The following is a 17,200-nucleotide window of genomic DNA, read 5'->3' as shown; positions in this document are numbered from 1 at the left end:
GGGCTACACATGTAATATGAAGCATTTTCAGGAAGAGAATTTTCAATGCTATGGCAGCCTTCTTCATATAGGGAGCTGCATCACTGATAAAAAGTAACACGTCATCATTAATGTACACCATCTGGCCAGAGCAGAAGTAGGGAAGTGGAGAATAACTAAAGCTATTGACGAACCATTGGCTCTCTAGTTGTTCTGACGTGAGAAGAAATGACGAGGATTCTCTGCATGTTGGTTCCATAGTTATTATGATGACGTTGGCTATGTAGCATCCCATAACGTCAGTACTTTCATCTATTGAAACCCAGATCATCTTTCCACCAACTTCAGCATGAATTCTTTGCAGAGCTTCTTCGTAGCAGACACTTAAATAAGTTTTCCGCAGCGTAGATTCAGGCACGTTTTCTTCAGTGTATTTCTCCAGGAATTTCCTCAGTGACTTGTTTTCCACTTTCCAGAAAGCTATTCCTGCTTCCATGAAAGCTTTGCACAGTTCAAGAGGATACCGAGATTGCCTGTTGGATGAAGTGCCCACTGTTGAAATTAGGAATATCTTCTTCTGTCTGATTATTTTAGCAGCTGCAGATTTATGTTTTACTGTTGACACATGCTGAGATATAAAGTATTTTTTCTCATGGTTGATTTGTTTTTTCACATATCTTGCAGAGAAGAATAGTACAGTCTGTCGAAAATGTGCTTTCACCAAATTCACACATGTAACCATGTAACTTACCACTTAATAATGGCACACTAAATTTCGGCATGATGACAACTAGACGATCCTTTCCCTCCAAAGTGCAGAACTAAACTAAAGATAGAGAACTTGATTTTGGAATCCATGCAAAGGCCCTTGGGCATTAGTGCTGTTTCTTGTCAATAACCTCCTGACACGGACGCTGGACGTGATGATGTAATTGTGCAGGTGTTCTGCAACAGGTTTTCAGCAGTCAATCATGCACAAGGAAATGTTAACCGAAAGGCAATATCCTAACTCGGCATGAAATACTTTTTCTCACATTTTTCTCCTTCAGCAATGTTGAAACATGCGCGAGTTCAATATTACTTAAATAAGGCGAACATTATTCACATAATAAATGTAAGAAAAATAAATGCCAACAACGTTTTTTGGGAGAAAAATAATTTATATACACATTTTTTTTAAAAAATATCAAATTTCATTGAAAAAGGCAAAAAAAGGCATTATAATTAAAAATAGGCAGTGGGGTCCCAAATAGGCAAAATGAAAAGGCTTCTAAAACATTATAAACAACAGAAATGTATATCTGGAAAATTGTTATCAATATGTGCAGTAGATAAAAAGAGGCATTTTGCCAAACTTCCAGGCTCTAGTCATCACCTTCTAATCAAGGGCTCCAGGGTTTGATACCCGGTGGAGGCACTGTTGTTTGGATCCCACTTTAAACTGTAGGTCCAGTCCCGATTACCCTATCTGTGCAAAAAGTGTACTTAAAAAAGCAAAAAAATGCCTATCCCATTCTCAAAGTCTCGATCTCATTCAAGTCTTGAAATAATATTTACAATGCTAAAAATTATAAATTTTGGGCACATTAAATGGCACATATAACCTACATATAAATAAGCAGACACCCTTCGATATGTTCGAGTAAGTCTCATACTAAAGTAATTTTGATTTAGGCTAAATATTCATGTACCTCATATTCTAATTAATTGAAGTTTCAAAAAGACAAACCTCTCGTCTTGTCTCTGTGATCATATTTAATTTTCATGATTGTCCGTGAGCTTCAAAAAATTTTCTGTAAATTATGTATTTAGATGCAATGGTATATAACATTCAATAAGAAGAAATAATCGCAAAGCATGCACACACACATATGTAGCACAACCCCCAAAGACAAACGAAAAGAGGGGAATTATGCCCCAGATTTTATGCACAGGCTTTAACCCCAATATAATTAAAAACTCTGACAAAATCCCAGCTATACTTACTGCAATTGTATTCATCGGTGTGATCATAGCAGTTAAGGTGGCCATCACATCTTTTGGAGTAAGGAATACACAGCTGGTTCGCACATCTCCACTCATTTGGTAAACAATGAGAATCGTCAAGACATCTGAAACATAAGAGATGTGTGTTTCTTAATTTGTGTTAGTCTCTGGTTATATGCTCTTGCAAAATAGTCCTAAAACTGACTGAAATCAACTCAAGCAAAAGCATATATAATTGAATTTACATAATATATAGAATATACCGTATTCTTCAACGTGATCCTAACATGAAAAGTGTATTTTTAATATGTCATTTTGTCTTCCTTTTTGAATTCAAAGACTGAATCATTGGCGTGCACATGGAAGGGGGGGGGGGGGCAATTGCCCCCCTAATCATGAACGTCGCAATTTTTTTTCCCACTGAGGGACAAGCAAGGTATTTTTCCATGGGTATACTACCCTGATAATAGTGTTGCCCTCTCAAAAACACCACTTGAATTTGAAATTATCGCTTAAATGTAAATTACGATGACTGAAATACACTGCTCGCCATTAAAATTGCAACACCCAGAAGGAATGAGATAGAAACACGGAACTTGGCAAATATGTAGTTCATAATAAGATAAGAAAATGATTACAGTTAGAGCTCGGTGGTGTGACATGTGACACGTAGAACATGGTTGAATAACCCCCAAGGAGCTAGTAGCGTGTACAGCCTCCACGGGCGGCAATAACTACTGCAACACGGCGAGGCATGGACAGAATGAGTCTATCGATGTCTGCTTGCGGTATGGCGTCCCAAGCGGCTTCCACACGGTGCCAGAGGTCTTCAACATTACGTGCCGGAAACCTGAGTTGGGCCAGCCGGCTACCCACCATGGACCAGACATGTTCAATTGGCGACATATCCGGCGAACGTGCTGGCCAAGGAAGCAGGGGCACGTGGTTAGCTTCCATAAATGAGAGGACATTCCTTGCAACATGGGGGCGCGCGTTATCCTGTTGAAAAGTGGCATTATGCAGTGCATGGATTAATGGGACAGCAACAGAGGTGAGAACCTGTGTGATGTACCGTTGGCTGTTCAATATCCCTTGAATGCGTACGAGACGCGAACGAACACCTATGGCGATGGCACCCCATACCATGATACCCAATGAAGGCCCTGTGTGATGATGCATGATGCAGGCGTCATGAAGCCTAGTGCCACGGTGCCGCCACACGCGTGTACGTCCATCATGATGTTGTATACAGAAGCGGGATTCATCAGAGAACACTACAGCATTCCACTCCGCCATCCATGCACGACGGTCTTGGTACCATCTCAGACGCAAACGCCTATGCTCTAGCGTCAGAGGAATCCGCAACAATGGGCGCCGGGAAAAAATTCCCCGGTTCGCCAAACGACGAAGCACGGTTCGTGGGGACACTGGACGTTGTAAAACATCCCGTACTTCATGCGCAATCCTCGTTGACGTGGCCGTTCTGTCTGTAAGGGCCATGCGTATCAGACATCTGTCCTCTCGTTCCGTCGTCCGACGCGGACGTTGTGAACCTCTACGTCCCTCTACAGTGCCTTCCTGGACCCACTGGTTCCATACACGGATCACTGTGGATGCATTCCGTCCTACACGGTCACCGATCTCACGGTAGGATAATCTGCATTCACGGTATGCAACAATTCGGCCGCGATCGAACTGGGAAACCTGCTGGAATCGCTGCCGTATTCGACAACGTGGCATTGCTGACCGATTTTAACACACTACACTCACGACCATGCACTTTCACTGCTCTTCTGCACCTATCTGACCTGCTACAGGTACCACTTACCAGATGGCGTGGCAGGCGCACATGACGCATGACGGCCTTGAACACCTAATCATTTCCTTCTGCACCTCTCCTCTACACACTGTGCACATTTTGTCCGATTACGATTACTCCTTCTGGGTTGCATTTTTAATGGCGAGCAGTTTATATACGTGTGAAATATATACTTTTAGGTTGACATTCGATTTCTAAGGGAGAGGTATGGTCATCGTTGCCCACCTTCCAGAGGTCCATGTCCCTACATAATTATACTTTCACCTAGAAATTTAGTGTAGAGGAATCTTATCGCTGTCATTAAAATATATTACACTCCTAAAGAGAATTAAGGCTGTGTCCAAAAGGTACAAAGTACATACTTGAAGTACAGTCTTGACGGAAGTGACGTCACCTAGTGCAGTTCGAAAGCGCCAAGCAAACTAGTGTACAAGACCAGAGCACGCAGCACACGAGCAGTGCACACTTGCGATCTGTGCTTGCTTTTCATTTGTTAAAAAAATGGACGTCGGAAGTCAATCAGCTGGTAGTTGTTTACTTACATATCCACACAATGGAAGAACTACAAGTTTTTAAAATACTATGTAATTTTATTTATTGGTTTTATTCATATATGCGTGGTTTCTTTCTTCTATAGTGAGAAGTGTTTAAAAGTGAGAAAACAATTTCTTTTTCCGCGATCGTAAACCATGTTGCGGAATGTGTGAAAATTAATTTGAAAGAGCAAATTTCTTTCATATTTCTATAATTAATAACGTGCTGTGTTATATAAACTGCACGCCGAGTCATGTGTGTGTTGTTCACGGAAAACAAGAGTGGCACATACAGTCGATGTTTGATAATTTTAGTTTCGAAGCAACTTTTGTTGCAATCCTCACTTGTGCTGGCGCTGCAGTTGAAGTGCAGTTCAAAAGCTTTCCGCTTCCAGGCTTCAAGACCACACTGCGAGTATGCTCTCGAAGTATGCTCGCTTCAAGTATGGTCTTGCAGCTTTCGGACACAGCCAAAGTATTTACAAGCGGATTAAAGTTCAAAGCAACTACAGGAGAAGAGGATGCAGTGGCGCAACTACAGGGGGGCAATAGGCATTTTCCCCTCCCCAACCTTGGATGGAAATCAATTCTAGGGGGTCAAGGGGGCAAACATTGAGGTAAAAGAAAGCAAAACTAGTAGAATCTAAAAGTAGTAGAGGTCAAAAGGATACTCAAGATTGAATTAGTTTCACGTCTTTCATGCATTATTTCTTCCAGACGGCCAAGAGCACCTGCAGGGGACACAAAAAGGCAATTGCCATCCTCGATATCAAACTTTATACAAATAAAAATACATTTTGTAAAATTTTCTTGCTCGCTTCGCTCTCATTTTCTGCCTTTCTTGCAGTTCTGTCAAGTACAGAGCCTTAGCTAGGGGGCGGCGGGAGTTGGCCTTGGGCGCCGAACGATCTAAATTAATGAAGATTGTAAAAGAGAATGCGTCCAATGAAATTTTTTTGTGCCATATTAAATCAATATTATTTTCAGTTTGCAAAAATTCCAATCTAAAAATTTTCTTGCTTGCTTCGCTTACAATTTTATTATTTTCTTTGATTTCGTGCTTTGATTTTATTTATTTTACTTCGCTTGTGTCACTTTTGGCTAATTTGCGAAGATGGAGATGGGTGATGATATGATGAAATTGATGAACAGACGTCCATGCCCAAGCCAGGATTCGAACCCGAGACCCCTGGCGTTGCAGCACGATGTGCTAACCACTCCGTCACGGGGCCGGCTTCTATTGTTTTCTGTAATGCGTTGTAAATTGCCAGAGGGAGAAGTTATAGCTACTAAGTACATCAGACTCTTGATGATAAACTGTTGTCTTAAATGCATAAACACAATTGTTTGGAGAGAAAGGAGCACGGCACATTTCAGAGACAATTTATTATTTCGTTATGGTGCCTCTATGTTGCTGCAATTTGTATTTCCGTGATCTGTTAGGAAAGTAATGAGACTGGCAACACTGTGCACGAACCGGCAACGCTGCTGCCCCCACCTTCACACGGCAGGTAGGCGAACGCTTGCCGTTGACTCAGTAAAGTTTCAACTTGATACAGTTGCTACACGATTGTTGAGAGCGTCTGGCGTGAAGTTGTGTTTGTGAAGTGCGTTATGAAAATGGACTGGCAAAAGCTTGAACAACGTTGTGCCATCAAATTTTGTGTTAAGCTTGGCGAATCCGCTACTGTGACTTATGAAAAGTTACAAAGGGCTTATGGAGAACATGCACTATCTAGGGCGCAAGTGTTCAGATGGCACAAGTCCTTTTTAGAAGGCCGAGAAGAAGTGGAAGACGAACCTCGTGCGGGAAGACCTTCAACCTCCAAAAAGGAAGGAGTGAGGTCTCTTGTGAGGTCAGATCGTCGATTGACGGTGAGAATGATCAGTAGTGAGTTAAATTTGAACGTGTGCACAGTTCATGAAATGTTAACACAAGATTTGGACATGAGAAAAGTGTGCGCCAAAATTGTTCCAAAGAACCTCACGCCTGAGCAGAAAACCCATCGGAGGGATGTATGTCTTGATCTTCTGGGCCGCCTTGACAGGGGAGCCAGAATTCTTCAGTTGCGTGATCACAGGTGATGAATAATGGATTTTCGAGTACGATCCCGAGACAAAACGCCAAGGTCAGGAGTGGCACACTGCAAACTCTCCCCGTCCCAAGAAAGCGAGAAGGAGCAAATCCAAAATCAAATCGATGATCATTTGTTTCTTTGACAGTCGGGGGATCGTCCACAAGGAATTTGTGCCACCAGGACAAACTGTCAATCAAACTTTTTATCGAGAGGTCCATGCAAGACTCAGGAAAAGGGTTGCACGTGTGCGACCAGACATTGCACGCACTTGGATGCTGCACCACGACAATGCAGCATGTCACACGGCAGTCTCCATCAATGAATTTTTGGCAAAAAAAAAAAAAAAAAAAAAGCATTCCTGTGGTTTTTCAGCCCCCTTATTCGCCGGATCTCAGTCCCTGTGGCTTTTTTTTATTCCCCTTGCTCAAAAACCACTTGAAAGGATGCCATTTTGATATTTTGGATAATATCCAGAAGAGCGTAACCGATGAGCTAAAAGGTATTCCAGCAGAAGCCTTCCAGCACTGCTACGAACAATGGAAACAACGCCTCCATCGCTGTGTAGCTGCCCAAGGGAACTATTTTGAAGGGGATAACCTTGATTTGAAAAATAATAAAATTCATCGTTTACAGAAATTAGTCTCATTACTTTCCTAACAGACCACGTATATACCCATCAATGCAATGAAACTAAAAACAGCGAGATAAAATTAGGTTTTTCTTTCCCCACTGAACTTTTATCAAGGCTTTTGCCTCCCTCCCCCCCTTAATCAGAGGGTCTGCGCACGCCTATGGACTGAATTTGCAGCACACTTGCGTCACACTTATAAGTACATATTATTCAAGTCTCGTGCATTAAAATCAAATCTGCACACACCTACAGTAAATCTGAGTTGTTTCAGTTTGGAATCACTAGAAAATTTTGTTGGTGTGAACTCAAGGCTGGACAAGATATTATCAGATGGAAGCAAATTTTTAGCAAGTTCACGAAAATATAATAACACACAGGATGAGTTAGTCATATCTTCCTGCTGAAAAAAATACATGCAACTTCGACATTTGGCCTGGGTGCCACAATAAAGAACACGCACACATTTTTCATCAAATTGGAAAATGTTGCATCGACTTACCGAAATGCATCCACGTCCAGCTTGTGGCAGAGTTCTGTATTGATGTGGCACATTCCTCCACAACCTGTTGGATCCCCTGGGTCTATTGGCTGTTTGCACGTGGGAACATCTTCATTTGATAACGCTACACACACTTCCTCTCTGACGCAGTCATCGCAAAGTCTTCTTCCACCTACAAAGATTTATGCACGAAAAAAAAATCAGTATATTTAGTTATCAGAAAATCAAGTTTCGAGAATTGCAATTAACCAAAATGCAAAGCACATTATAATGAGGCAATGCAAGTAAAAAACATGGATCACCGATCCTAGATAGGACACTGCACAGCGTTTCGAATCCAAATTTAAAATGTAGGTCTAGTCCTCAATAAGCTTGGATTTAAACAAAGCTGCCTTCCCAAGATTCGGCCATTTTTTTTTTAAAAAAAAATACCAATCAGTGCATTGAAGACGTTTTTTTAAAAAACCTCTGACACGTACAGATTTGATCTGGAAAATCACTTTCATTATTCAGGAGGGTGGAAGGAACGATCGTCCCCCCTGAAACGTCTAAAATAACAAGTCTTCGATTAACAACATGGCGATCGTCATTCCCTCCTTGGTGTCAATAAGAAGGACTGTCGTCTTCTTGACGTTGAAATAAGCGATCGCACCCCTTCTCGAACTTCAAATAGCTGAGTGATCGCCCCCCTGAACTTCAAATAGGCGATCGCACCTTGTTGAACTTCAAATAGGCGATCGCCCCTTCTTGAACTTCTAATAGGCGATCGCCCCTTCTTGAACTTCTAATAGGCGATCGCCCCTTCTTGAACTTCTAATAGGCGATCGCCCCTTCTTGAACTTCAAATAGGCGATCGCCCCTTCTTGAACTTCAAATAGGCGATCGCCCCTTCTTGAACTTCTAATAGGCGATCGCCCCTTCTTGAACTTCAAATAGGCGATCGCCCCTTCTTGAACTTCAAATAGGCGATCGCCCCTTCTTGAACTTCAAATAGGCGATCGCCCCTTCTTGAACTTCAAATAGGCGATCGCCCCTTCTTGAACTTCTAATAGGCGATCGCCCCTTCTTGAACTTCAAATAGGCGATCGCCCCTTCTTGAACTTCATATAGGCGATCGCCCCTTCTTGAACTTCTAATAGTTGAGTGATCGACCCCCTCTTGGCGTTCATAAATACCATACGTCCCTGTTGACGTTCAAATGTGTGATCCCCTTCTTGAAGTTCAAATAAATGATCGCCCGCTTCCTGAAGTTCAAAAAGGAGATCGCTTCCTCGACGCCTTGGCAACATTAGCAGTGCAGGATTTTGTCCACAGATGGAGGATAATCGTGTCCAGGTACTGACCATGCAATCACATGACAAATCATACATCAGACCATTACCAAAATTCCCAGGTAAACCAGGGCACTCACCCCAAATCGGCTTCTTATTGATGAACGTCGTGGCCGCAGCCGTGGAGTCGGAGACTGACATCTGGCTGGACGAACACTCGCAGTCCCTGACCTCCATGTCCCCTCCGCCCTGCAGAAGACAGGGCTCGATGCTCGAGAGGGATTCTCCCCTGCCGCGGTTCAGGCGACACAGCCTGGTGCGGGTCCTGGTGGCGCCGGGGGTGCACTGGGGGCGGCACTCGCTCCAAGGGGACCACGACGACCAGCGAGGGATCAAACCGGGATCCGGGGTTCTTGGAGAATTCGAGGAGGACTCAACTTCCACAACAGCTGGAAAAAATCGAACCGATATTACACAGTGTTCGGAAAGTTACCGTTACTCCTGCTCGTAATATGACTTTGTTAGACGTTTTCAACAGTAACTCGTCTACTTCAAAATGTAACAGTAATTTGCTTTTATAGTTACTTTATTCTAAACTACTACAACTTGAAGACTGGTGGGGAAAGTTATTAATTCACACGTACAGTGGGATTGCTCGGCAAATTGTCCACGACTATTTACATTAAATTTTCTCTTCCATTCTGTATGCTGGTGCAGAAGTTGTCAACAGCTTGTTTTGAGCTTTATTTTAATTTTTGAAGCTCTTATTGGGTCAAATGAAGTGCAGGAACATGGTGATGGACAATTTGCACGGTAATACTCATGGATATTAATTATTATATGATATAATAATTATTGTTACACATAAAAGTGGATTACTAAATATTTAAATATCCCTATTATTAAATATATATAAAGGAATTCATTTGTTACTTTCGTGTCCTATCTGCTATTTATAGAGTGGCAAACTAATTCCTTTACCAACTGTTGAAAAATGTCAATTGAGTCTGCAGAATGAATGACCAAGTCATGTAGGCGCCAAGCTATAAACAGCTGATTTCAAACACTTACAAGAATCTACAGTTGAGGCGAATGTTTCCTACTCATTCAATTTGTTTATATTGCTTTTTTTACGTCACTTTTCTGTTACTTTGGCTAATCGCGAGGGTAAAGATGAGAGATGATTATACAGGGTAGCTAGCCACTCTGAGACATGGCCGTAGGCAGGAAAAAATTTCGGGGGGGTTCATTCATAATTGTTCCCATGGGTGTCGCCAGAAATTTGAATAATAGAAATAATAACAATAATTGTACAATAATAATTAAAATTTCATAATAATAAAACAATTTTATTCCATAATAATAATACTACTAATAATAATAATTATATTATTGTTATATCCTTGAGGGGGCTTACTCAATCCAGCAGATGAGTGAATATCCAGCACAAGTTTTTTTTTCTTCTTTTTTTTTTCGTTTCATACAGTGTGTACTGAAATGCACCATTATTATACTTCGTCATTAAACTTTAGATACCTTCAAGAGAAAAGCTTTAAAAGTTAGATGGAAATTTTAGTCATAAAGCTTTTGTTGTTTGACTTTAAAATTAAATTTTTGGAATTTTGAAAAGTGTGGAACCAGTTATTCTTTTTAAAAACTTAGCCTGGTGCATAGATTGTAACCTCAATCGCGAACGTAATGCGCTACAAAACTGGAGATCCTAGGTTTGAACTCCTATCAAAGGGGGATTTTCGACTTATCGGCCAGGGAATTTAAAAGCTGGAAAGGGAATTTTGGGACAATCATAAGGGAATCTTCAGTCTATATTCCTTGTGACGCGGGAGCAACACTGGAATGATGACAACAGAAGTGATAATGGAGGGGTCGCGGGTGGGCTACGATTCTGAGAATAAATCCTGTTTCACTCAAGTTTCAGAATTCCAAATGTATAAAAATTCTAGCTCGATCGTTTCAACATTGTCTCCATGTATTTTTGTGATGCTTCGAAAAAAAAATTGAAAATTTGTTACAGATTTTGGTTTCTGAACTTCCATTAATCCAACATATCAGAAGTTTCGGGGGGGGGGGGGGGTTTGAACCCTAGAAACCCCCCCTCTAAATACGGCCATGCTCTGAGACCATGATAAAGTTCAAGTATAACTCTCGGTTTTCAAGGCGAACTATCCAAAAATTCAAGGGTACTAGCGGATGTTTTCTCTATTTGAACCTTACGTATTATCGCCTCTGACCACCCACACACATACACACACAAATAAAGTAAGAATATAAAGGGACTGTGATTCCAATGTATCCAAAAATTCTAATTCGATTATAATTAAATTGTACATATATTTAATTTAAGGTGTGGAGTTTACACATGCCATTCAACATACTCAGACTAGAAATACATCTACCAACAGAAGTCACAAATGTGACGGGATATAGTAATCTGCGAAAAATTGTTAACTGCACAAGAATTTCAAATTTACCTACTCAACTTCAAGATATCTTGCAATAATCTCTGGTCTTTGTCAAAAGACACTAACAAAGCAAACGGATTAAGATAATTCAATGGGATTTGGATTAATAAGAGTTGTAATTTTTCACATCTACAGATAAAAATTCACGCATATTTCCCGGAGGAAATAATTCACGCATAATTCTAGGAATTTAGGGAATCCCCGGTGAGTAGTCATAAAATTGATCCGCATGGTACTTCGATTTCGGAAAGAACTGCTATTGTCCCTCAATTGTATGGTTAACTTCTTCAGCAATTTATCTAAACCTACCTGTGAAACCAATCGACTGAACATCGACTTCAAATCTTCCCAGCCACATTCTGCCATGTCTATGCCTCAAGCCCCGAAGGAAAGCGAGCCCAATCTCGTTCGCTGCCTTCCCGTCCGGCGGCGCTGATCGCAGAACAAGATGACACTCGACCACCACGCCTTTGCTGTCCTTCAGCGCTCGGGGATCCCTCTTCCGGAAGCCAATGACATGAGAGTGGTTGTAATTGGTGGAGATTGTACTCGACGTGAACAAAAGGTCCAGCTGAAAAGAAGGAGCACAAGAATTAGTTCAACAAATATTGCAATTGCTTGTGATATTAAGGCTCTGTCCGAAAGGTGCAAAGTACATACTTGAAGTGTGGTCTTGGCGGACGTGACGTCACCTAGTCCAGTTCGAAAGCGCCAAGAACAGAAGCACGCAAGTACGCAGCTCTCGGTACAGATGCTTGGTGACTAGGTCGCGTGATATTCACACTCGTTGCTCATTTGTTTTGAATCGCGGAGATAGAAAGCCAGCAACGCGGGTAAAATATGCGTTATGGGTCAGCAAGTTGTTGGTTAAAGTTCTTCTAATGTGTGGAAATGTATGTGTACGAACATTTGAAAATGCTATGTGATTTCTATGGTTATAAACAAGTGTTTTAAACGCGAGGGAAAGAACGTGTCCTCAGTTCTATCTACTGATCGTATTTGGCGCTGCAGTCGAAGTTCATTTCGAAAGACTTTCACATCCAGTCCACGACTTGAAGACCACACTCCAAGACCATACTCGGAGGATGCTCGCTTCAAGTACGGTCTTGCACCTTTCGGACACGGCCTTAGGTCTGGTGTCAGTACTACTAAATGTTTCATACTGGAAACTGTGATCCAAAGGCGGCGCCAGGATTAATCATGTAGGGGTGAGATGTTGAAAACAAAGAAAAGATCAAACTTTTTTGCCACCACATCAAATACAAATCAACTTTTATTAGGCATCTATTATAATATAAATAAAACCATTTATTATAATGAGCTAAGGGCAATTAACGAAAACCGGCCTCCCCAATAAACCTGTATTGTATTACTCAGTTTAGAGATACTTTTGAAGGTAATGTAGCAGGAAAAGGTGGTAGGAGTTTGGTCTAGTGGTTAAGGCAGCTGCTCCGCAATCGTGAGCTCAAGTCCCAGACTTTTCCCGTGAGTGACCATTGTCGTTGATTAGCGGAGATGTGTGTGAAGGTGGTTGTGGGCTTCTGCGAGCCCCGAAGGCTGCCCCGTAGGGCGGTACTGGCTCCGTAAAGCCGGAGATGTGGCTTGCATCGCCCACGGAAAGTGAAGAGGCTGAGAGGAAGTCAGGACTTAGGCAAAGTGGATGGTAGAGAAGAACGGAGGAAATTCAAATTCACACAAAAAGATCCAACTTTCTCGGAAGATATTTGAACTCACGACCTTTCGGATTCCAATCAGCGCTCTTACCAACTTTTTTCTTTTACATTTTATTTCAAATGCTACTTTTTACATTATTGTTTATGTAGATATATACAAGCACTGGCGTACGCAGGGGTGCTAATGGGGCCACAGCCTCAAGAAATTGAGATAATCAAAATTTACAAATGAAAGCAGTAAAGAACTTTGGAGAAATAAAAGTGGTAAAAAATGGTAATTAGGAAATATTTTATAGTGTATTCAGTTGAAAGAGCAACATGCAAAAATACAGAATTGTAATGTAAATCCCATTTAGTTGTTTTTTTGATTTATTTTTTTTAAGAATTCCATCAAACTCGGTCAAGACTATCACACGCTCCTGATCGCCCAAAGAAAAATATTCGATAACTTCTCTTTCAACACCAGCATTTTTCTTTCTTCTTTTTGTGTGTGGTATTTATTAAATGTACCCCTCCCATTTCCCTGAAAATATTCTCTCACACTCTACTTCCACATTCATTACTTCCTGGGGCTGTGACTGCCAGTGGTGTGCGTTTACACGTAAACATTCTGCGTGTAGGCAATGTAGATATTTAATACGCGTAGATAATGTAACCTATGTACATGGGTACCGGTATAGAAGTAGCAACGGGCATTGCAGAAATGAACAAGTGAAAAAAAAAATCCTTACCGATGCGAACCTTCCTGCTAAGTAACAGATAATACAGTATGAGCTATTTTCGTGACCGATGAAACAATATACCACTTTTTGTACATTTACCTTTTACCCACAATTGATGTTTGAAAGAAAAGCGATAATTTTGTGTTGTAAATAGGATTGTTTTCACTTGAAAATGAATCAAGATGGTTAAAAATGGTACTTGTCCTTCAAACTAGCGTTGTAAATTAATTTTTAGTGTAGTTTGCATTGTAAACTATAAGCCAGTGTAATCTACGCGTAGGTAGACTTACATTCTACGACACATTATTGGTCACTTCCTAAACTTGGCCAATGCCGAATGATCCAGCTTTCAGCTCTGCTACTAGATCTCTGTGGTTGAACTTCGTTCTCCACTATCACTTGAAACGAATTTACCTTTCTTCTTTTCGGAATTTTCATCTCTCAAGGAACACTTGGCTCCGGCACAATTTATTGCCATGTGAATTGAAAATCAGCTACCTTTTTATCCCGGGTTTCCAGATCAGGTGCTAGAATTCTCAACGCTACAAAAGGCAAACATCATTTTCCAGGCCACGTTCTTTTGTGCCTTTTCCTGGTCGAGGAAATTACGCCGTAAATCTATTATGCGTCAAGCCCAGCCAGCACTTATTGTGGCCGATGGGGCGAGAGAAAAAGGAGAATCCGCGTTGTGCTTTAATAAAACGCAATTTCGTGGACGTCTTGGAACAACTTCAATACTTAGGAACACAATAAGGGATATCTTGAGGCGAACTCAGCACCGACAGGTGTGCTTTGTTGGCGCAATTATTACGCGAGGCCTTTACTACCGAGCAATTACTGTTTCGAGCAGTGTTGCCAATATCTACCGGTAAAATTTCTCATTTCAGTTTGAACAGAAATTCCAAAGCGAGAACAAAGTTCGTTGCAAAAGTAAGTAAATTTATCTTTATTTCGAAAGTAAGAATTTATACTACTGAATTTTCGCAGCACGTTACTTATTACTATTCGAGAATTAAATGGTCACTTTGGCGCTAGTGTCGTTACTAATATGGCCACTGGATTTGAGTGTTTCAGAATGGCGGAAACTAAATCTGCGGAGCGAATGCGTGTAAATAATTTGAAAGTTGGTTCGAGTGAAGTTTGTATTTATGATTGGGAACAACGAGATAGATAAATGCCGTTAGAATAAACGTGTATGCATTTGTCATTGTGACTGTACGTCGAAATATTAATTTCCTTGATAAAATATGTAAGATTATTAAGATAGTAAACCCATTAAGTCCATCCACTCCTCATAAAAATTGTTCAACCGTAAGAATAACGAAAGTAAAAAAATGCGTTAGATCTAAAAAAAAATTGAGCGTAAAGTACAAGAACCAGGTTAAGTTTTCATACTCTACCATTTAATAAAAGAATAAATGGTTGATTTATTTACTTACTTCAAGTTTCAGACACAGCATTGAATGACTATTTTGTACTGAAAAGGAAGCAAACAAAAGAGAAGCAATACAAGATTCCACAGAAAAAAAATCTCACACATTCTAACTTGAACCTGATGACAGGTTCACCGTTTTCAAAATTACGAAAATTTAGAGTTTTACGAGAGGTCACACAACGTAAACATTCATGACTAAAGCTTCCCCCCCCCCAACGTTTTCTCTGGAATTCGAAGTGTAAAAGTTATGCTATGGATAATCCTAAATATTAATGAACACGAATGCACCTCATTTGTAGCGAACAAAAACAACAAACACTCGGAAAGCACAGATAAAAACTCTCTTCCTCGCCACTCTCAGATTATCTTTACATGATCAAACTTTCGCTCTGATTGACTGTTACCACAGCATCTAGCAGATAACCCAGTTGCATTTAGAACACGGTCTAGTCGCCAAAACCAGTCTGGCAGGCAGCCGGGTAGCCATCATTTCTAGCCAGGTAGCCAGTCCAGCGCCAATTTGGGCATTCCCTACTGGAAATCCAGTTCCGTGTGATTCGGCCTTAATATTGCTTTGGGTAACATTTTCAAATGCTATACATTATAGTCTCGGATGAGACTATTTCACTCTCGGTCTCATCTCGAACTGTCCCGCATAATGGAGATTAACCTAAAAATGTTTTTTTTTCCACCTCCAAAAGTAAAAATTCATAATAACCTTGCTAAATGCAGTAATACTGACATGAAGCATATGGTAATTACAAACCAGTGGCACACGATCAGCTTCAGAGAAGATATTGCTTTAGGACGCACGAGGCCATCCGAGGATATAGCCCGCATATCCCCCCCTGGGGCACGCAGCTCTGAGTCATACAATTAGGGCTCCGATGCGATGGAATAACAATGTGATTGAGAGAATTGACAGCCCAGCGTTTGTGTACAAAGGGGCTTCAATTGCGAGAGCGCATAATAGCATGGCTAGATTGCATCGGTCTCTCGCAGAAACCTACACTAATTGCATTAATACGTTAATGTTCTCATTACCGCAAGCATAGGATAAACTCCGATGAAACGGCCCCACAGTGCAACCTGCTTTGTGTCGCTGCTGTGTGAAGCTCCATCTAGTTAAATGACGGATATTAGGGACACGATATAGAGTGTATATGCAGATCAAGACAATTTATTCCCACTAGCGCCACTAAGTGAATTCTCACACATTTTATCCGCCTATTTCCTCATAAAAAAGACATGTATCCATTATGCGTGACCAGAGCAGAATTATAAGCTGTAACTTGGCAAATTTTGCCTCTTTCATATTTCAGCAGTAGATAATTATCTAGCACTGTGTATAAATCAATGTATAAAGTTTGTTTTTAGACATAGATTTACGTATTTCTAATCCCCCTAAAACGAAGACCGAAAATTCGCCAGTGAAATACTGTCTACAAATAAGAATTATTTTCCTTTATACACGTGCTGTCTCTAAAATCATTATTTTAAAATCTAAATTAGTTTTACAATTATTTCATTGAATTCTGATTTTCCTTATGTACAAGAAACAATTGTTAAATTGAACGTGATGTTCGGTTGGATTCTGTACTTTGCTATCTTTGCCTTACCTTGAAAGCTGGCCGCTAGCAGCGCTGCAGTGGAGGAAACAATAACTACGAACGGTTTCGTGCCTTCTGTATTCTATAACCTTTGCCTCGGAAGACAAAGAATGCTGTCAGAAAAGCCGGAGGTTTCTCCCTTGAGCATAAAACTTTCAACGAACAGATTTAATTATTCAAGGCGCCCGAGAGAAAATGAATCAAGCAATTCAGGCGAAAAATACAGAAGGAACAACCCAGATGAGTAGAATTGGATTCAAGCTAGCAGCTGTTGTAAACACAACAATCTTTCGTGCGTTTCTGTTTGTGAAAATAAGGACGGCTACGAACAAAAAACTACGAACGTAATTGTATCTATACAACATAATAACCATTCTTTTATTTCCATGCTTTGCTTATTAGAGATGTTACACTTGAACGCAGAACAGTGAAAAGATAGATTGGAAATTAAATAGGGTTCTCAATACTCGGGCCATCTTTAACT

At 40.8% G+C, this 17,200-nt stretch overlaps 1 protein-coding gene across 4 annotated transcripts in view; it reads right to left on the bottom strand.

The window, feature by feature from the left end:
* Positions 1 to 17,200, bottom strand: part of LOC145991161 (uncharacterized) — a 275,164-nt gene that overhangs the window by 14,830 nt on the left and 243,134 nt on the right. For all 4 annotated transcript variants that reach the window (XM_083126990.1, XM_083126989.1, XM_083126991.1 and 1 more), the window contains 4 exons: positions 11,586 to 11,847; positions 8,937 to 9,245; positions 7,526 to 7,697; positions 1,966 to 2,090 (listed from right to left, as the gene is read on the bottom strand). In XM_083126990.1, the coding sequence (XP_082983116.1) occupies positions 1,966 to 2,090; positions 7,526 to 7,697; positions 8,937 to 9,245; positions 11,586 to 11,847 (868 nt within the window). The remainder of the gene's footprint in view (positions 1 to 1,965; positions 2,091 to 7,525; positions 7,698 to 8,936; positions 9,246 to 11,585; positions 11,848 to 17,200) is intronic.

This window comes from Lepisma saccharinum, chromosome 8, assembly GCF_977018435.1.
Source record: "Lepisma saccharinum chromosome 8, izLepSacc3.1, whole genome shotgun sequence".
Lineage (NCBI taxonomy): Eukaryota > Metazoa > Arthropoda > Insecta > Zygentoma > Lepismatidae > Lepisma > Lepisma saccharinum.
Note: the sequence above shows the minus strand (reverse complement) of the source record. Positions and strands in the feature narration are given on the sequence as shown.